We start from the raw sequence: 22319 nt of genomic DNA, 5'->3' as shown, positions 1-22319 counted from the left end.
CAGAAACTGGTTCATTAGATGGAGGCTCTGGGCGGAACCGCGGGGACACCCTGGCAGGGCGCTGTGCCTGCGTTAGGCCGGGAGGGGAGCGCGCGCCGGAGCGCGAAGTGTCCCGAGGGACCCACGCACCTCGGGGGCGATCCGGCCACGGCGAAGCCCTGCCCACCAGGAGTCTCTCGGAATGCGGAGGAAGACGCCCAAGACTCACCTCCCGGCTGCCTACTTGGAGCTGAAAAGGGGATCTGGTTTTTCACAACAGGGTGGATGGCGGGGCAGGGGAGGGAACTTGGGATAAAATCCCATCTTGGTTTCCTTGATGTTCTAATTTAGAGAAAAAGCCCATTTTATAATTGACTTGCTTCCCTTTAGAGGTTTCTGAATGTTGTTTTTAAGATGAAAAAACTAGGAGTGTTAATATAAACAGTTGGAGAAAAGACACACAATTATTTTAGGAATAGAAAACAGATGCAGTGTGTTTACTTTACCTAGCAATATCCTTAATATTTTCAAATAATACACGCCTGACTAGATTGATTCAGGCTGCTGATTTTATATTAAGTCTAAGTGCTTAAAGTACTATATGCAAGTTATTACTTCTTTGGTAATTACTATATGACACTAATTAAACGTGGTAATATTGAAGAGTGTACAGTATCTTAAGTCAGAAAAAAGAATTCTAAGAAAAATTATATGGTTCCCCAAAGGCCACTGACTCTGGCTAGGAGAGGCGCTGTGACTCCCAAGACATATTCCAGGAGGACTAGTCAGTGCTCACTGCGTCAGAGCAATTCAGTATCATTTGCTTACAATTCTTAAAGGAACTCAGGGACTTAAGTAGCAACATCTTGGTTATGAAAGAAACGCTATGTAACCTTCGCGGTGCTGGGAGCTTGAAATGTTCCATATTCCAACAAAAGCCATGATTTTGACATTGTTCTACTGTTTTATTGACTCGTTGCATTTACAAGTTTTGCTAATGATACACAGTCTACACTTAATAATAAATTATACTCACAGTGTTTTTAGTGATGTGACTTTGTTTCAATATTTTATAATAAAAGATTATAATAGTTATTACAATGATAGAAACGTTTGGGGCATCATGACAAAATAATTCAAAAGCCTAAGTTATCCAAAAGATGTAGTGATCATAATTATAAAGACTGTGTAGTGTCCCTGGGAAATACTCACAGAGAGATACCAAGCAGCAAACACAGAATCTAGCCAGGCACTTGTCCAGTAGTTACAACGGTATTACAAAGCTTGTCTCTACATGAACACAGTCAAGAAAGTCACACATACACAAAAGACTACAATGGTGTTCTGATATTGAGACTGTTTTTTCTTTCTTTTAAATATTATTTTGCTTTATTGTCATAATGTTATTTTTGTAATAAATAAATTCAGAGAGAATATCCTACTATTAGACATGGGAAATGCCTAGAAATCTTGAGATATTTTTCCTTATTTACGCCAGTATTATATTTGGTTTACACTTCAGAAGTAATAGAGAAATTGGTACAGACAAAATATTCTAGTAACCAATTTGCTATTTTCTGTTGAATTTAAAATTTTAATTCAGTTTACATTTGATTCAATAGTTGCAATAGTATTGAGATTTTAATGTCAATAAAGTACTATTTTTCTCCAATTATTATTTAGATCATTATAGATGCATAATTATGTTATGAAATGGTTTTACTGGAGCTGGTTTTTAGGGAAACTGACAGTAGAGAGAATTTCCAGTAATTTCTCTTCTGTTTATAGAGACATACTATTTTTTCTACAGGAAAACTAACCTCTGACTCTTTTAAACTTCATAGTTTCTAATGTTACACACTGAATGATATTATTAATTGATTATTATAACTTCTGCTTTCAAGAATAGTACTTTGTTTTGCTAAGGGGAGACAGAAACTTCTCTTAGAGGAAAGGAATCTGTTTAAGAAGCATTATGAACAGCAGAGGGCAGCCAATTTACTAAATGAATAAGACTTGTTAGCTGTGTAACTTTGACTTCTACCTTAAGAAAACACATAACAAATGGATATACCAAGTCCTGATTTATAGTAATGCATCTCTATGATAGAATATGGAAAAGGAAACAGAATATCTACCATCTTGCATCATACCTTAGAATGGCAGTTTTCCATTAATTATGCTTTTGTTGATTTAATATGTCAATTTATAGTTACAATGGGCAACTATCTAGAATGCATGCCAATAGAAATTAGCAGAGAAAACACCCAGAACAATGATAGCTGGTAATTATCAATAACTGTGGAAATGCAATGAAAGGCACATGTTTGAGCAGAGTTGTGTTAAAGGAAGTGTTAGTGGCAGAACTAGAATTTTGTCTTTGCTGTGGTTAACCTATTGAATCTTTTAAGTCATGCAATAATTAAATGTCCTATGGAGGCACTGCTAAGGAACACGGAAGCCTCACACCAGTCAGTGCCACACATACAGATGGTCAGTCAACAGATGGATATACACACAAATCACTAATCTCAGTGATTTAACACTTTCCATGCGGAACATGGACTTTCCTTTGAGTACAGCACTAATATTAACACTCAGAAACTCATTTAGGAAGTATGATTATGGTTCACTCTAATTGCTCAGAAAAGCATCTTTCCAACCTTGGTGTGATTTTTTTTTTTTTGGTTTCTTTTCATAAAAAAACAAACCAAAACACCAGCAGACCTCCGTTTAAAGCTAACTTTGTGTCACCAGTGCAAGCGGATGTGTTTAAGAAAAACTACAACTATAAATCACATGTGATCCTTACTTTAAAGCTACCAAGGGTGAAAAACTTTACAAATTTTAGTGTTTTCTACAATGAAAAACATTCAATTGCTTTTGTGGTTATAGAAATTCCACTAAGTATTCTCAGTGAGGGCATATGCTTTCTGTACGTTGTTCTATACAAAAAGAAGTGCCGGTGCTATTTCGGTTTTGAAAATTATGCTCATTCCATTTTAAGTTTTAATGACATTGACTACCATGTTTTATATTTATTGTGGCTTCACAATAAATGCTATATACATTATCAGTTGGGATCATTAAGAATGCTTAACCGTCATCAGATGAAACTCCTTAAATTTTTATAGTTTAAGTATTGACTGACAATCTTTATTGATAAAGAAGCTTAAGCTCACTAAGGGTTTAAATTGCATTTCAACTCAGCACAGTGTTTTCAATGATTATTTTCTTCTTCTGCTTTTATCGTGTTCAGGTTTAGTTATTATAGGGTAAGGTCACATTTTCATATTTTTTTACTTTCATTTTTTTTACTTTATCAAGCATACAGAGGTCCTAAACAAATGCTTTATTAATTTTTTTTTTTAATTTAACATTACTCACCTACAAACATATCCAGTGTAATGGGATGTAAAGGTTTTAGTAATATAATCCCAGGAGAGCTTTTATGATTGTCTCATGGAAAAATTAAATTGTGGAAATACGGTTCTGATTTGTGGTTCGAGTCAGTTCAAGGCAAATTCCTGGTGACCGCTGCTAAGTACTTTTCCAGATCAAACATTAGGCCCAATTAATTAAAATTTCTAAATTTACAGTCACATGAGTATTTATGAGCTTCAAAAAAGTGCTCTCACTTTTACTTGCCCTGTTAAAGAACATAAACACATATGCCACTGATTCCTAAGGAAGATCTTTTTGCCAGGGTCTTGGGAGGACTTTTGTTCAAACAGTACTAACCCCCCTGCCTCCTCTGTATCCCAGGGAATCATGGAAATCGTGAGTCACTACTAATAGCAGTGTGTCAGATCCCTCCAAGAATGTTTTGAGACCCACTGGGCTTTTTGCACTAGAAATACATAGATTTCATGGATAAGCAACAGAACAAGGATTCAGTCCCTCACCAACTTTATCCGCTAACTGCAAGGGTGAAACCTGTGTTCATTCACTCACTTAGAAATTCCACGAATGCATATTCACTGAATACCTACTATAGGCCAGGCATTGTGCCAGGTGTTGGGATACAACTAGTGGAGTAGTCACGGCCCTCACCTTCAAGAAGCTCAAGATCTCATGAGGAACACAGTGTGCCATAGGCACATAGCAGGGAGAGCCTCCAACCTAGTGCTGAGGAGTCAGGCACATTCCCTGGGGGAGGTGGGATTGTGCTGGGACCTGGAGGATGGGATGGAATTCTCCATGTGAAGGAAGAGGTGGTGGGGAGAGCCACAGGTCTTCTGTAAATTATGCTCAGGGTTTTAGATTTTGCTCGAAGGACAGTGAAAAGCCAGGGGCAAATTTTGAGCTGGAGGTTTTATAAAGATTTTCTAAAGATTGCCTCTGCTGTGGTGTGGAGACTAGACTGGAGAGGTAGGGAAATGAATTAGGTGGCTGTCACTGTAGTCTAGGCACGGACAATTGTGGGCCAGAAGAGAGGAGTGGCAGTGGCATTTCTCCTGGCAGGCAGACATTGAGTCCACTGCAGGAGAGGGCACAACCCAAGAGGACCCTTTGGAAAACTGGGCAGATGGAGAGGCCGTGTAAAGATTCAAAAGAACAACACAGGATTACCCAGGTGCTGTGCACGGTTTTCAAAAATGAAAAATGAAAAGAGCAAAGGAATGCTCCCAAGCCATCTTGGAGTCAAAAGACATGAGAACGCACGGACCAGACCTTGATGGCCCTCAGCGCTGGCCATTCGCTGTGATGCCAACTCTCATTCAGCACGCGGCTCTTCAGTCTCTAGCTTGTATATGCAAACACGTCAGAATCTTACGTAAACCGTATCAGTATGCAGCCAGTCTCCGCATCACCACTGCCCACTTGGCTCTTTTTGTTTTCTGATTTATAGCGGCAATTGAAATGAAGTCAGGACTAATTTTTTTAAAAGCAAAAGCTGGCCAAAATGTTCCATACGGCCAGCTCAAACCATTTTGCTTAAGGATGGCCCTCTCCAAAATTGCTTAGGAGGGGTAAAAATGTTGGTTCTTTCCATTTCTCCGTAAGATAGCCATTCTCATTTCCTTCTAAGTTTCTAAGTTCCTTCTACTTATCTTCTCCTGTGGCTGCCGAGACCTATCCACACTCGAATCTCTGCCACACTCATGGCTCCAGATCTTCCTGTCTTACAACCAGTCACATCTGCTGGTCCTGTGTGGTAACTACTTAGGGCCTAAGTTTCTGATAAAGTAAATCAAGTATACTTTATTATAAATTAGTCAATAAATAAACTAATTTATACTGCAAAATCATCAAATCAGCGAATCTAATAACGACTACAACTTAAATGTGTTTCCTGCTCATCTACGCCTGGAGTGGCTGTACAGCAGTGACCAAGTGCACCAGGCATGAGTATGCCTGGGCTCAACTCCTAGTTCTGGCTCCCACCAGCTATGTCTCCCTGGGGCAAGGCAAGCTAATGTGTGTTTCAGTCTCTTCATCTGTAACACGGAAATGCCACGTGTCTGCTTAATAGGACTGTTGGAAACTTTACATGAGATAAGGCATAAACTACTGATGACAGAGCCTGGCATGGAGTGAGTGCTCAGTAACGATTTACACTGATTGTTATTGCTATTATTATTGCTAATGTAAAACAGAGTCTTTAAAGTCTTTTCTAACCCAATGACAAGAGGAATGTGCGAATTTCAGTCCCAACGGTGGGGTCAATGTATGAACCCTACATGGAGCAAAGGGAGCATTTTTTAGTTGTGCGTCTGTTTTAACCACGTGAGAGGCTGTTTACTTTGCACAAACTCAGATCTACTCTTGCGTAGATATTAAATGATAGACCTGAAGTTCCTCAAGGTAGAGAGTGCGCCCTGTTGCCCGCTGTGCGCCTCACATAAAGCCTGGCATGTAGCTGCTGCTCAATCAGTTCTGCTGAATGACTAAATAACAGAAATATCCTGGTGTGAGAGCTTCTAAAACCAATCCTGTTTCCTGACACCACAGCTACCAAAGCATTCCAATACATTTACCATGTTCATTATCCTAAGAGTAGCATAAATTATTAGAAAGATCGTTAAAGTTTTGTCACTTAATTTAAATCTGAGATGTATTATTTTGCTGTTTTCAATTTTATGCAAGGGTGACATTGTGTTTCGCTCAATTCTCATTCTGGAAATTTCAGAGTAGCATGATACTCAATCATAGAAACTAGTAAATGGGTTATAAGTTTGCAATGGTGCCTGCAAATCAGTGATTTTTTTTTTCTTTCAGTTTTTCTTTCATACTCCTGTTACTCTAAAAGATATGAGTTATTTAAAGAAAGGGTAAGAAGGCTTAGATAAATATCATGTATGAAGTATCCGATGATAAGGTTTTGAACATGCTTCTCCAGAACACAACCACAAATACAGGGTTTCAAAAACTAAATCAAGGACACTCATGCTGGGTGTGGCAAGGCTAGGGTTTCCAATTAAACCACAGGGCTGGCCTTGGATTATACATGAGTGTGATTTCTTGGAGACTCTTGAAGGAGCTCCACAAAGAAAACTCTCTTTTTCCTGTTCACTGACACCTAAAATTCTTTTACAGCAAAAATGAGAGTAAATTGCAATTGATTGCAAACGCTTTCCTAGAAGTAGATTTGGAAGGAGATGCAGAGGAACTGTGGAGTTTCAAAGAAAATCCTGAGGGCACTGATTTCTGAGGGGAAGCAAAGGACATGCAAGGGAGTATTGGGGAATCAAAACCAAAGGCCAAGGGAGGACCTATGTGTGAACCTGCGCTTTGAGGAGGGAAGTGGTTCTTCTTAAGTGTATAGATATTTTTGTTTGCATATAATCAAATAATTGGAAAAAATCCTGCAAAGTGAAATATAATCTTGATCCATTAGAATGACAATCAATCAGGAAGCTTGAGGCTTGGTAACCTGAGGAGGGATTTAATAAGAAGCAATTAAAACAACTTGTTATAAAAAGGGCATTTGGAAAATTTCCCCTTCATCCAGAGAAATATTAAAAAGCCAATATGGAAAACAAGGGATAGAACTGCCTGGGTCCATGTGTATTGGGGAGATTAATTAATGGTTTTTCTCATTAACAAGCTATGATAGCAATTAAGCATTGCATTTATGAATGTTTTTTAAAAGTTAAACTCTGGTTAATGATTAGGCACAGTTATAGTTACATGCAAATGAATCTTGCATATAAATATATATGTGTGTGTATACACATGTGTATATATGTGTATGTATATACACCTACGTGTGTGTATATATATAAATACACACACACACACACACACATAATTGGTCAGTAAAGACAATATATTAGAACGTGTATCTTTCAATTCTGAGATGAGATGTACAAATCATGATACAAAATAAACATGATTTCTAAGTAATTACCTTTGTGACAAAAATTGCTAATGGATCTGAAATTCAGGTTTATTTGGGAACCCTGGGAGCCTAGCAAGCTGGCATATTCTGTTCAATGACAAGTGCTTACTGGTCTTTCATGCTGCAGAATTGATGACTTGCCAGGTTCATATTCAAAAATACTCCTTGGCTCAGACCGAAATTTTCTTGTGTCCACTTTTCTGTCGGGAGGATCCCAGTCATGCCTAGAAATAAACAACAAATCACACATTAAAATAATCCTTTTTGCTTAAAGCAATTGTATAAAACCAGTTATCTGTTTTCAAAGTTACTTTTAGTATCGTTTTAAAAAAATCTCTCAGGATAAAAAGTTAATCTGCGAAAAATACCACATTCCCCCGCGCTGGCTCAAAAAGTCACATGAGGTGTTTGTAGACGCGCAAAGAGTGACCAGTGAGTGAGCCCCTGCGTCCCTAATGGCAGCTATGCATGTTTGTGCTTAAAATAGGTGGCAGTATGCTCTGCTGAACTATGTGCGTTGAACCCACCACTTTGTGACCTTTGTGATCCTTGATCCAAAGTGACAAGGAGGAATGCACACACCATGTTTGATCTTATTTCTCGAAGTGGGATCATCGCTTGGGAAGAGTACAGAAGTGTCGTGTGGGTTGACGTGTACCAGAGCAGGCAGTGTGGTACAGGAGGTCGTCTTTTGGTGTGAGCCTTGAAAAACCAGAGTCAAAATCTCACTCATGGGAACCAGCACTTTTCCCCCAAGGAATACCTTCCAAGAGGCTGTCAGAAGACTTACGAAGGAAAGCTTCAAAAAAGGGTTTTACAGAATTAAGCTTTTCTAGGCTGCTGAACAAAAGAAAAAGGCTTCTTTGGGTTTTTTTTGTTTTGTTTTGTTTTCGAGACAGAGTCTCCCTCTGTGGCCCAGGCTGGAGTGCAGTGGTGTGATCACAGTTCACTGCAGTCTCAAACTCCCGGGCTCAAGCCATCCTCTCTCCTCAGCCTCCCAGGGGCCATGGTTTTTAGGAGGAAGGATTTTCTGACTATACATGGGGGTAATTCTGATTCCATGGAATGGAATGAAATTCTTGCTCCATGGCCCATTGGAAATAGAAACGCTCTAAGAGACGGAATTAGGGGCAAGTCCTAGCTTTCTACTAAATTCATGAGTGATATGGAGCAAGACCCCTTAAACTTTCTCAGTCTTCACTTTTTTCCATTTGTGTAAAACGCAGATAGCAATAATGTGTTGTTCTTCCTTGCAGAGGAGTTTTGAGCATTACATGAGATAATACGTATGAAAGCTATATGGAATTTTTTAGGAGGTTATCATATGTTTTAGTGAGCTATTTAATTTTAACAAAACACAGGATGGGCAATACCTTTAAATCAAAATGTTAATTTTGGTTATTTTTTGATGACAAAGATAACAATTTGTGTCCAGAAAACTGTTTTTCAATTTTAAGGCCTCACATAATTCATCCTGAAGAGATTGGTATTAAAATGAGAATCCCTTCACACATGAGGTGTGTGTTTTGGTGGGATATGCTCTACCCTATATGATCATCAATTACTCTATTATAACACTTTTATTTATTTTTTTTAGTGAAGATGGGATTTCGCCCTGTTGACCAGGCCAGTCTTGAACCTCTGGCCTCAGGCAATCCACACACCATGGCCTCCCAAAATGTTGGGACTGGCGGGGTGCAGTGGCTCATGCCTGTAATCCCAGCACTTTGGGAGACTGAGGTGGGTGGATCACGAGGTCAGGAGTTAAGACCAGCCTGGCCAAGATGGTGAAACCCTGTACAAAAATTATCTGGTGTGGTGGTGGGTGCCTATAATCCCAGCTACTCAGGAGGCTGAGGCAGAGAATTGCTTGAGCCCGGGAGTCAGAGGTTGCAGTGAGCGGAGATCGCACCACTGCACTCCAGCTTGGGTAACAGTGAGGCTCCATTTCCAAAAAAAAAGTGCTGGGACTATAGGCATGAGCCACCACACCTGGCCTGATCATCAGTCACTCTTAATGGTACAATAGGGTGTCGAATACAATTTTTCTGGAATGGGTATGATAATGCTTAATAACCAGCATTAATAAGAAATAATTTTTATATTCTTATTAATTGCTAGGATAGCATAGGCCTTGGGTTTAATCAGAGCTGAGCTTGGACTCTGGTTTGGACACACTATAGCTGTGTGAGCTGAATAAGTTCCTTCCATCTTCTGAACTGCAGTTTCTTCCTCTCTAAAATAGATCGTATCTCACTGGGTTGTTCTGATAGGACACAGAAAAAGCGCTTAGCCTAGTGCTTGGCTTGTCATGAGCGCTCAATAAAGGTTACCTATAAGTAGAAGTATTAGTCATAATCCCAGTAAAAATAACACAATGAAATGTGTTTACAAATTTTTATTTTCATGTGGGTAGTTTGTATAAAAATATTTCAGTGGAGAAATGAAAACTCGTAATGAAAAACTGGTAGAAACAAGTCACAGACACTTATTAACTAATGCCTCATTATGATTTATGAATAACTTTCCCTGCTTTCAAAAATGTCTCTTATTAATAGACCTGGGGAAACAGAAAATTAACTGCATAGCCTGTAACCTGGTATACCAAAGGAAGTACATGTCCATTATTTCTATTTACTTGTCTCTTATATGTATGTATTGATCAGAAAGCAGAAAATGTGCCCATATTACTTCAAGTCTAATTTAGGGCACTCCAGTATCATGAAACAAGACAGTGAAAACATTTGCTACAACCCCAGCAGAGGAGGTCAATATGGTACATGTATGGGCCAACAAGATTATACATACGCTCTCTCTGTGACGTGTGCACTGATTCTTCTACTGAATGCCATGTAGCCTTATTTTTATCCTAAGCTAAACACAGGCCACCCTGGGAGGGGGAAATGCCTTACTTTTCTGTTGAAGACCGATCTCTTGGTCGAAGTGGCGGGACTGGAGGTGGAACATGTGGGGGAGGCACTGGGGAGGAAGCATCCTTAAAGGCATTAGTGCTGTTGTCGGAGTGGCTTTTGGAAAGAGGTCTGTAGGTTTGGGTCTTTGCAGCAGGGTGTGACTGAGCACTGTAGGTTGGGTTGTACAGACCTACCATGACAAAAAACAAAAGTAGACAAAAAGCAGAAGCAAATAACCTCTTAAAAATGAATTAAATTATGTGTCCCCCTCGAAATAGCCAATGATTGCATAGAAATTATTATCAATAAGCATATTCATCATGCATACATTAGAAGATAGTTTTTTAAATTTATTAATATTAATTTACTAATTTCCATTAATTTATTAATTACAAATGTATTCTGTACGTAAGCCCTGATTACAGTAAATCTTTGTCAATTATTTCAGAACTAGTAATAATTCAGACTGGTACTAGGAATAAACTGGTAAGTACTCAGCAAATTTTCTCTTCAATTGTATACACTAAGAAAATAGTTAAGCAGCTGCTGAAGGGGAGGGGAGTAGTGCAAACCTCAGAACCTGGTCTAAAGAAAGAAGAAAAAAAATAGTTGTGCACCTGTCCTGAGCCTGTGGCTGGGCAGGGAGAGAAGTCCGAGCAGAATCCCCGGAGGCAACATTCGGAGAAAGTGATGAAGGGAAAAGCATTTCTCAGGAGTCCCTCCCTCCAGCCTGCAGATCCCTGCAGGAGATACCCATGCTCGCCAATTCAAGTGGCAATGCCTGGAACTGTAGTCATTCCATTATGACCACTGGCAATTCTGAGTCAGAAAAGTGGCCCCGCCAAGGGGGATTTTAAACATCTTTCAATGAATGGTTGCATTTTGGAGCTAAAAGCAGGGACAAGGTCACCGAATACTTTGTTTGACTTGTTTTTGGTGAAGTGTATCTGAAAGATCTTACACAATTGGAATCATTCTCTTTGCTGATAAAAGATCTTTATCTTATTTTGTACCCTGGGTTACAGTGTGTCCTTTCAGCCTGTCCTTCACACTTTGGTTAAACATTCCTGAAGCTGAGAATAAACAACAGTGGGAATGAATGAGATTAACCAGTATTAGTTCTCATTTCCATGAGAAAAGTCAATCCTTTTGTTATGCATGCTCTGAGAAAGGAAAAGAAGTCATCCTCCTAATATATGAACTGAAAACATGTGCTCAAACAGAAGGGTAAAAAAGGTGGCTGTGTGGTTCTTCCAGACATTGCTGAGCATAAAATAGACATTGCAAGCAAGGAAGCCCATCCTACCTGCATTGTATGTATAAGGAGTATTATACATGTCTGTGTCATCATCTAGAAAATGAAACATAAATATCATGGTAATACAGATTGCCACCAAAGCATAATGAGACAGCAGAACTTCAGTGAAACAACAGAAATTTGTTAGAAAAGCAATGCATTTTTCCTAGTTCATAATGCCATTTTTTTTTGAGACAGGGTCTTACTCTGTCATCCAGTCTGGAGTGCAGTGGTGTGATCATTGCTTACTCCAGCCTCCAAACCTCCAATCCCTGGGCTCAAACCATTCTCCCACTTAAGCCTCCTGAATAGCTGGGATTACAGGTACGTGCCACCACAGGCCTCTGCAAATTGCCCTTTTTTGTCTGTAACATATTCATCTTGCTGCCCTCCTCAAAGCATGCAGAGTCAGGCCCTTGTCCTCACTTCCCCAGAACCCTCTCTGCTCTGCATCGCGAATTTCCTTTACCAAGTGCTTTAGTGCTCTCCTGTCTACAGAGCAGGCTCAGGCAGACCTGCTCAGACTCACTCTCTTGATGAGAGCAGACAGGGGTGGGCAGAGGAACAATGTGCCTGTTTACCAGGCAACACACCAATTTAGACTGTGGACAGGTGAGGATGGAGGCTGAGGCCAGAGTGCCTGGTTGTCCTCCATGGGGAGGCTCCTTGGCAGCCCAGGTGGTAGGCAGAGGCACAGGGATCTGTCACTGGAGGGGTGATAGAAAGAGAATAGGACGCATGCTGAAAAGAAAGGGGATGTGGAGTTTGCTGGGGTCTTGACATTGTATATGAATCAAACCTATACAAAAGATGAGTGTACCCCCTTCAACCCACTAGGACCTGATCAGAAAGCAGAGCAGCAAACATACCCGGCTTGTGCACCATGTGAATTTGCTTAAACATCGTCTTGTACCAGTCCTTCGGTCGGTCGACTGTCTGTAATGAACAGAGAGTCCAATGGTTACAAACTGGCTTCCGATCAACATGGCGCCCCAGTGTTTTCATTTCTCTGTTTTATCTTCTTAATAACAGAGTCCCATTCTGTGATAAAATGTTCTGACTCTTTACTATGGCTTCGTGACAATTTCAGCAATTTATTTAGTTATGTGTGCAGTTTGTAAATACATTACCTTGTGTTTGAATTTAGGCTGAATTGGAACTTCAGATGCTATGGTTTTATTTTTTCAAATTATAGCTGTGCCCAGCACTAGAGAGTTGATATTTGCACAAATATATTTATATAAAGTTCACTTAATAAAAGTTGTTGTTGTAATAAATTGCTTAACTCCTTTTGGTAGATAATGATCATTATCCTTAGATGCTTTTTATTGAATGTTCTGTCAAGACAGCGTTTTCAGAATTAACTGGGGAATATTTTCGACTCAAACTGTATTCTGATCAGCTTGGCTCTAGAGAAATAAATTTGCTATTTACTAGTCTAAGTTACTGAAATAGAGAATGTAGTAGGCATCCTAGAGTCCTAGAGAAAATTTAAGAATGTAGATATTGCTTCAAAAATTTTAATATGATAATAAAGTATATACAACATTGGCTCTGCTAAAGTTGTAAGTTCCTTGAGAGTAGAAGTCCTCCCGGATCCAGGCTTCGGACATGAGGGGAGCAGTAAGTTGTAGTGGAAAGATGAAATTAATGTAGAATCTTGAACCAAGATTCGAATCTTGGTTCCTTAAATTGCTGCTTAATACAGCCTAGCAATACGAATTTGGGCAAGTCATGTCAACCTTCTTGAGCCTCAGTTTTCTTCTCTCTAATATGACATAATTATATCTAAGTCCTAGGATTGTTATGGAAATTGAATGAGATGATGTCTACATAAGGCCTAGAACAATGCCTAGAATATAATAACTACTCGATAAAAACACTAGGGAACCACAAATATTTGTAGAATGAAATAATGAATGAAGGTAGCCTCTTGGATGGAACTCTGCCTTTCTGTACACCTGTAAAAGTAGACACGTGCTTTTATAATCATACTCACAGATTTTGCTTGGCAAGATCTTACCCCAACTCTCTTAGAGCTATCTGGGCAACAAGCTTCACCATTCTGCTTATAGTAACTAAATATACCAGACTTTCCAAGATAGCTCTTGTGACTTAAAAAATTCCGTTAGGACTGATACAAAAGTATTCTTATATTTATTAGACTGAGCTTTGGTTTAGATTTTCTTGCCTGATCTTTTTTTTCCCCCCAGAAATGTGGTCACTGCATTTTTCATCTGGGCATTAAGGGTTTTGTGCTATATCTAAATTTATTTTGACCTCTGGGAGTATATTATTCTGAAAATCACCCCAAATACAGATTAACATTAAGGGCCCCTTGACTTTGTTGTGAGTCAGCTCTTCATTCTGGTCTCTTTCTCCATGGTATAGTTGAGGTTATTGGTGGAATATTCAGCCAAAGGATGGGAAATGGTGGAAGGGATTGCAGCGATGAAGCAAGAATCTATTATTTGCTGGCTCAAAGTTGCTAAACATGTATCTTTCAAGAAAGTTTATTTTTATAAAGGACTGATTTCTCTTTCATTAAACCTCATTTATTTTACGGTCCTAAAGCAACAGAAAATACAACATAACGTTGTGCAAAAATGTTTTCCTGGACGTGCCAATGGCAACAAGGAAGGGTATGAAGTGAGTTCTATCACTGTATATGGCAATGCATCTTGACAGACAGGTTTTTTTTTCTTCACTTGCTGGAGGGCCTGTATCAGGTAGAATCTCACAGTGATGCCATCTGCTAGCTTTATATGGTGAGCACAGAGAGGCCAGAAAATGCCCCGTTGGCAAAGGAAACATGAAGCTGGTAAAATAAAATATTAAAACTCTGTGTCCCTTTCTGAAAGAAGTACTCTCAGCATTTAAAGTTCCTTTTGTAAATTTTGTAAATGCCATCATAGAGATTGCTATGCCTAAGGTTCAGAATAAGAAAACAGTCTACTCAAATTTCAGGAAGTTTACTTTTGTATGTAAAATCACTTTGCATGAAAAACAGCTACTAGCAATTCACTATGCAGTTTTTTCTACAACCTTGACTGAATAGACCTGAAGTTTTACATTCCTACAGTTTTCAAAACATCGGAACTCTACACCAATTTAACATGCAGAGATTTCAAAACAGAAAAAAAAGACATATTTTCTACATAGCAGTATACAGTGACTCTGTTCTATTTTTTTCTCCTTTTCAGTTTTGAAAATACTCAATCAAGTGTTATATTGGAAGTAGAAGAAAAGAATCTTGTATTTCACTTAACTAGCTGGCCTTAATGACACAATCTCATGGGAGCTGAGCACTGGCGATTTCTGTTGTTTTGAAGAACAGCAGTGAAAGGTTCACATAGATGTCCTAGGTCACATGAGAGAGGGCAATCTGGAGGGCTGCTTGCCTTCATTAAAATAGCTCAAAAGTACTGTTTGTTGACTCTTGGCTTTCTAGAGTTTCTGGATGACTTTACAAAATTCTGTTTCCTCGGCATAGGCCGGCTGTCTAAAATGATCCTACAGCATGGTACGTTGCGACAGTACCACGTTTCGCAAATACACTGAATCTGATCATCACTACTTTCTGCACACATGAGAAAGAAAAACAACCTCGGAGAGTCTTGGCCTGCTGTGGCTCAGAGACAGCCTGACTTGACATTTATAATCACAGCTAAACAAGGGGATGTGCTCGGGAGGGCTGTATAGTCAGTGTAAGACGAGAGTCCTCATAGACCTGTACCTTCTTTGTCAAGTTTTAAAGGTCTAAGTAAGAGGACAATTATGCATAAAAATTACAGTTCCTTATAAGGAACTTCTGCATTGGTTATATTGTGTTTTCTATTTTATAGAAGGGAAACTGGCATTAAATGTGTAGTGTGTTGGCTTATGCATACCCAGATGTGCTTTTGATTTGGCAGTGGATAAACATTTAAAAAATTTTAAGATGATTTAATTTTCATCAACCATCTCTAGCATCTCACTTTTTCCTTTTGAAACTAACCAAGCAAAGTCTGGTTAGTTAAGGAAATTATGTCTTATAATGGATAAAAACATGGACCAGGCTTGCATGTCCATTATATATCATTTGTTGACCTAAATCATACTCAGATAGCTTTGATAAAATCCTCTCAGACAGAATCTACAACTACATAGAATCAGGGCTTCTTAGTTTTGTCTATACTATGCCTCAAGTGTCAATTACACAAAACCAATGACACCATATCTGTCTGACTGTCTATCCCTACATAATTAGAAGAAAGTTTCAAATTTAACCATTTTGAGTCAGAAATCTTATAAGGAAAATGAACAAGAAAACATATCACCAGAAACATGTAATTATCACAAAATGAAGAATATTGGTCATAATCCCTGAACTTTTGTTTGGCACATAAAAATATGGCAATTGTCAGTTTCAAGACAGATTGTTAGAGCATCATAATTAGTCACATTCCCTCAATCTAATGAGTCTAAAACCCCAGTAACTGCTGTACAGATTTACTTTTTGGCTTTCAGTTGTAATACAGATGCTGGGAATAATCCATTTTAAACTCTTCTGTCTGTATATAAAACACATAATCCCCACATAAAAATGTAAAGTCAAGGAGAAAAGAAAGTCCCCACACTTTATCATTAGTTCTTTTTGACTGTTTCCAATCTTACCATGGCTTTTTTTTTTTTTTTTCCTGATCTCTTTCCCGTTCTTCGCCTCTATCCCTTACTGTCGTGGCTGCCCAGGTCTGCATTCCAGGGGAGCAGCTCTTGGCCACACCCCAGCTTTACATGGGTCTTGCTTCAAAGTACATGCAGCCGTGCTCCCTCCCCGCGGGGCCCCCAGCTTCACCTGCAAAGGTGTTGTTGCTCTCATCCTGTCCCCGGCTTCCTTCTCCCGGCTGGCACAAGCCTTCTCTTCCAGTGGACTTGGTCAGCCAGCTGCTGCCTGCCCAGGTTCTCAGAAGCTGCCTCTGCTACTGCTGCGTTTTGCCGGAAGGGGCTGCCCAGATACACTGAGCAATGCTTTGGCAGAGTTTTAAAACTTAAAAAAAAAACCCAAACACTTTCACTTATCATCCCAGGAGAGCTCTCAGCAGGCACGGCTGAAGAGGGACACTAAAATGTGTATTTTTCTTCAGACAGCTTTTCCTTTCCGTGACATTAACTCTCTTCACTCCAATCATCTCACCTCCCAACTCCCAAATCACAGCCCCCAATCCCCCGGTGTTAACACACATCCATTTCAAGAAACGAATACATCACTGGTTTATTTGCAATGCACGTGGGAATTCAATGCAGCCAAAGAATTTTCACTGTCTCATTCCTTCTCTTTTGTCTCCATTGCCCTAAGCCTCCTTGGTAAAAGGTAAAAGAAAAACAAACAAACAAACTAAACCACACAACATAGTTTTATCATTTAACAAAATCGCAATGTTCACGATGTTTCATTCAAATAGAAAAACAGATTGTGTCATTCTCTCCCATCGACAGCTTTCTTTCTCTGCCATACACAGCCTAACATTCATGAGAACTTGGATGGCACGGAGGCAATCCTCATTATATAAGACCCTAGGAATGCGCAAAGCCATGGACAATCCGTCCTTTGTGGAGTCTGTGCACAGCCCCAGACAGACGCACACGCTGGCATTTCCTACCGTTCTAATTGCCGTGGGGATTCCGGATTCATCCACGGGCCCGATCCCTGGGTAATGCGGGGCTTTGATGACTGTGACTCTCTTCTCTTCCTCTGAGGATCGGTACAGGGGGATAGAGCTGCTGGTGGTGCCATCCAGAGAGTGCGCATGCTGGGGATATGTCCCTGTGGAATCTGTACAGAACATTTGGTAACATGGAACGTATTCATTGCACAGGGAAGCATCAATTCCTGGTGTCTTGTATATTTATGCCAGCTGCAACACAGAGTCCATATTGCCATCACTATCCCTTTTAACTCATTTCCTTTCCACTGGAGCTGGTGGAGGCTGTGTAGGTGTGCGGGGAACAGACCTATACCGGCAAGGGCCTCACCGTTCCATGAAGAAGGCATTTGTTACATGATCGTCTGGAAGCCTCTGAGTTAGGAAGTGCTCTACATGCATTATCTCTTCTTATCCTTCCAGTAATCTTTGAGGGAGGGCAGGAGAGGGGGAGCAAGAACCAGTTTTATAGAGGAGGGGCAGGAGCTGAGACAAGTTTAGTAATTTCCCTCAGGTCATCATTTACATTAATATTATTCTTATGATACTGCTAACTACTATTATTTACAAGTTTTGAAATGTATTTCTAGACAATGATATGACTGCTGAGTCAGTAACAGTGATTTCCTAAAAATGAAGCAAAACCAAAAATCACCTAAAAAAATCTGCACATCCAAGCCTATGGTTATGAAAGCTTATGAATAAATAAATGCTTTAAAATTATTAGTACGATTTTCTATGTGCGTTTTTACCTTAAAATATAAAAAACCATGACTTTTTACTTTTTGACAACAAAAACTGCCTTAAGGATATAATTTAGATGAGGCTTATCAAGTTCTTCATGGTTTTTAGCAACTTCTAGAATACTTTCAGAAGCAACAGAGTACAGACATGCAGTATATAGTCCATTTACTCCTAGTTCACAGATACTTTTAAAAATCAACATTATTACCATTCCTCTGGTACAATTAATAATATGCCTTTCTATTTTTCTGCAATTAAATTGAAAATGTTGGTGACAGAGAATGACACTTTGTATTTACTCTTTATGTCATGGTTTGTCAGGACTGCCACTCAGAAAGTCCTTTAAGGTGGAAATGAAAAGAATTCTCATGTTTCAGGGTGGGACTCATTGATACCATTATGTGTATATGATATATATCAAAAAAAAATTTTTCATGAAAAATGTGTATAAAATATCATAAGTAAGCTTTTTTTTTTTTTGAGACAGAGTCTCGTTCTGTCGCCCAGGCTGGAGTGCAGTGGCGTGGTCTCATCCTTCGCCTCCTGGGTTCAAGCGATTCTCCTGCCTCAGCCTCCTGAGCAGCTGGGACTACAGGCGCCCGCCACCAAGCCTGGGTAATTTTTTGTATTTTTAGTAGAGAAGGGGTTTCACCATGTTAGCCAGGATGGTCTCGATCTCCTGACCTCATGATCCACCCGCCTCGGCCTCCCGAAGTGCTAGGATTACAGGCGTGAGTCACAGCACCCGGCCATAAGTGAGCTTTTTAAGAAATTTTAACTCATCAATATAAGGGTAATTACAATTCAGATCTCTCTAAGGTAAAATCCACTGTAACATTTGTAACTGCTATTACTATGATTATGACTATTTTCAATTTAGTTTGTGTCAGAAAGGCATTTTTAATACATTTTTTGGTGAAGAATGGATGAGGCCAGTTATAAAACTGCTTTATGCGCCGTTTATGTGCTGGATGGTGACATAAAGTGTCCCTGAATAAACGAACAGCATCACAGCCTTTCAACACTGAGTCAGTGCTGGGGAAGGAGGTGTGTTGTCTGCAGTTAACGAAGACACGGTGGTTCAAATCCCGGGTTGTAGCTACTTTCCCCCTGTTAATGGCCCCTTGAACGTGAAAGTAACATTCAAGCTAGTCCTTATGAAGACACGATGAGATATGTGACACTAATTGACTTTCTATTTAATTCCAAAAAGGACTTGAGTGAGCCGCCATGATACTAGTATTTTTATCAGCAGCAACTGTTTTTTGAACACCAGCACGTGCAAAGTCCTACTCTAAGCAAGGAGAATCAAGTCTGCCTTCACATCTGATCCATTGCATTCTATGAATCCATACCTTATGCAATAGAAGTTAGCCCTTTATTTTATTATTCTCATATATGGTCTACTAGCTGTTATCTTAGCAATCTTTTGTCCTAAACTAAATACAAAATTCATCTAGGGCAAGGTAGATGTACATATTCCCCCGAGACCTATCACAGCACTGGCCAGCTGGAATTTGTTCAATGTTTACTTGTGGAATGTCTTCCCATGTAGAATATTTTATATGTAAAAACTCTACTTATCAATATGTTCTAAAATCAAAGCCTATCTACATTCAAGTATTTATATTTTTTTCTTGGATGGGGGTGGGGACAAAACTGTACTCACCAAGACAGGCAATGAGACAGAGTCAGACTTTGTTAATAATTATTTGGGAAAAAGCTATGGCTAGAATAAATTGTCAAGCTTTACTTCATACGTGTGTAAATGCATAGTTCCATTTTAAACAATCTAGATATGATGGACTTCCATTATAATACTACACTATGGGCTGATTGCTAAGGGCAAGATGTCGGCATAAGCACGTTTGACTTTCTTAACTCTAAAAGGACGTCACTGTAGGATTCACAGATGATCCTCAGGCATAGCCTCGGTGAAGGCACAGATATATTTAAACTTTAATACGCCCCACGGCTACCTTTAAAGTTTTATAGTTAGAGAGCTTTGGTTGACCTCAGAAGTTGAGTTCCATCGTGCGTACGCTGGATGCTGACATAAAATGTCCCTGAATAAACAAACAACATCATAGCCTTTTCATACCGAGTCAGTGCTGGGGAAGGAGGTGTGTTGTCTGCTGTCAAAGAAGACACGGTGGTTCAAGTCCCAGATTTTAGTTTCTTTCCCCCTGTTGCTGGCCCCTGTGGCCAGAGGACCAGGCCTCTCCTTTTCAGGGAGGTGTAGAATGGTCCTGCGGTCCTGAGAACTGCCCTCTGCTCCCTGCTGTCCTAGAAGCTTCCTAGTAAGTCGACCTCATGGAAACTTGTTCGGCCTGAATTCCTATGATAGTTCAATTTCATATTGCTTTTTGATATTTTAGGTTTTTAAGTTACATTTTTACAAACTAAGAAATATTTATGGGCTGGGCATGATGGCTCATGCCTGTAATCCCAGAACTTTGGGATTAATCCCAGCACAAGGCAGGTGGACCACCTGAGGTCAGGCGATTGAGACCAGCCTGGCCAACATGGTGAAACGCTGTCTCTACTAAAAATACAAAAATTATCTGGGTGTGGTGGCAGGCGCCTGTAATCCCAGCTACTCGGGAAGCTGAGGTAGGAGAATCACTTGAACACAGGGGGGCAGAGGTTGCAGTGAGCGGAGATGGTGCCATTGCATTCCAGCCTGGGCAACAGAGCAAGACTCTGTCTCAAAAAAAAAAAAAAAGTATTTATCACATTATTTTCTGAACTATCCGAATATATTTTACCAGTTCTATCACTGTATAGCACAGCTTCTTTCTCAGGAGGCCACAGAGAGTCCATGAGCCCCATGAAATTACCTGCTTACAAGTTTTTATGAATGTCCGTATGTCCATTTGTTTTCTGGAGGAGAGCTCTGTCTTTTACTGAATTCCTAGTCCTCAGAGGGTTAAGAACGATTGCTCTATACAATGACCGAACCTTCATTTAAGGGAACTCTTAAGTTTCTCTTGTGTGGCTTCCCGCTACCATATCCCTGACTGCAGGTCTCCCAGCCTTGGTTTGAATGGTGGTTTCCTCCTTTGTGAGCCAGTAGATGACTGCGTCACTGCTTTGCAGGACAGCCTGTCCTCCTATTACACTGTTTCAACTGTCAAACAATTCTCCCTTATATAGACCCCAGGAAATAGTCCACAGTGGACACGGTGGAAACTCTTCCAAAGACGAACAAGCTGCCCTAGTGGAAAAGCCTGCATTCATGTCCTCCAGTGGCACAAACCCCCTTACCCTAAGTAACCATCTTCTTTTTCTTTCTGCTCCACCACCCCAAACATTTAAGTGCCCACTCCAGGCTCAGGTGGAGTCATTGTCTTGGAAGAGCATGGTGCCCATTTTCTCCCATGTTGGGTCCTCTGCCCCAGTTTCTCCCTGGGGATAGGGTCATGAAATAGTGGAGTGCTGAGTGCCCCCTGCCTCACCTTGATGCCGCATATTTTTCTCCTGTGGTTGTACTTGCCATATGGAGGTTGCCACGGAAATCAGGGTGAGCAAATTACTTACCAAGGGACGTGCCGTGCTGCATGACGATGCTGGAGTTGAGTGAGGCTGGGAGAGAATATGCCGAGGGGGAAAACGGCCTCTGATAGTAACTCATGGGACTCACGGCACCTCCAGAGTTTCCATTCACTGTTATCTGGCTCTGGGAAAAGTGCAAAGCCATCGAGTTAAATTAGCACATAGTTCCCTGCAGACATCATTCCATCAGGCGATAATAAAAGACTTCCAATCACATGACAGTAATCAGCTGCCAAGCTCTTATTTATTTTGAAAACTGAGGTCAGAGGACTTGGTATGTTCTTTGCCTTCTCTCTCTTCCCTTATTTCTGAAAATCACTCTCTTGTGTATCTGAGGACCCAGGGAGTGGTTAGGAAGAATGAAAGTGTCTGACTAGCGGGCATGCCACTCTGCCAACAGAGATGCCAAATGGTATCAGTAGGAGTCAGTAGCAAGTAAACGTGGAGGACAACTTTGCTCTGACAGTCAGAACGTCAGCGGTCAGAATACTGTCGTGCTGTTCCACATGCAGCATTGACATGGATGTCCTTCCACATGAGGCAAGGGATTGGTTCTCAGACCTAGTCAGGGATATCTTCTAGTGAATCAACGTTTCCAGAGCCAGGAGAATAACATAAGGAATCCAGTTGTTTGGATGTATATATCATGAAGCAACCTATTCTAGAAGGATCAAATACCTGGTAAAGGATCAGAAAGACGTGTTCAACCACTGGCTTCTCCCTACTTGAGCCTCACTGAGCACTTCATCAATCTCTGTTTGATTTCTTTTTTTGTAGGTGGGTGACTTCCATCTGTGGCCTTG

General features: G+C 40.2%; 1 protein-coding gene across 8 annotated transcripts in view; it reads right to left on the bottom strand.

The window, feature by feature from the left end:
* SORBS2 (sorbin and SH3 domain containing 2) overlaps window positions 1–22319 on the bottom strand; it is a 377524-nt gene that overhangs the window by 54604 nt on the left and 300601 nt on the right. For 5 of the 8 annotated variants that reach the window (XM_011959522.1, XM_011959523.1, XM_011959520.1 and 2 more), the window contains 6 exons: window positions 21502–21640; window positions 17176–17348; window positions 12403–12469; window positions 11543–11587; window positions 10237–10426; window positions 7434–7548 (listed from right to left, as the gene is read on the bottom strand). In XM_011959522.1, coding sequence (XP_011814912.1) covers window positions 7434–7548; window positions 10237–10426; window positions 11543–11587; window positions 12403–12469; window positions 17176–17348; window positions 21502–21640 — 729 coding nt within the window. Of the gene's footprint in view, window positions 1–7433; window positions 7549–10236; window positions 10427–11542; window positions 11588–12402; window positions 12470–16370; window positions 16727–17175; window positions 17349–21501; window positions 21641–22319 lie in introns of those variants that run through there. The other 3 variants (XM_011959527.1, XM_011959528.1, XM_011959524.1) reach the window with 3 other exon arrangements.

Source organism: Colobus angolensis, unplaced genomic scaffold (genome assembly GCF_000951035.1).
Source record: "Colobus angolensis palliatus isolate OR3802 unplaced genomic scaffold, Cang.pa_1.0 Scaffold5, whole genome shotgun sequence".
NCBI classification, from domain to species: domain Eukaryota; kingdom Metazoa; phylum Chordata; class Mammalia; order Primates; family Cercopithecidae; genus Colobus; species Colobus angolensis.
Note: the sequence above shows the minus strand (reverse complement) of the source record. Positions and strands in the feature narration are given on the sequence as shown.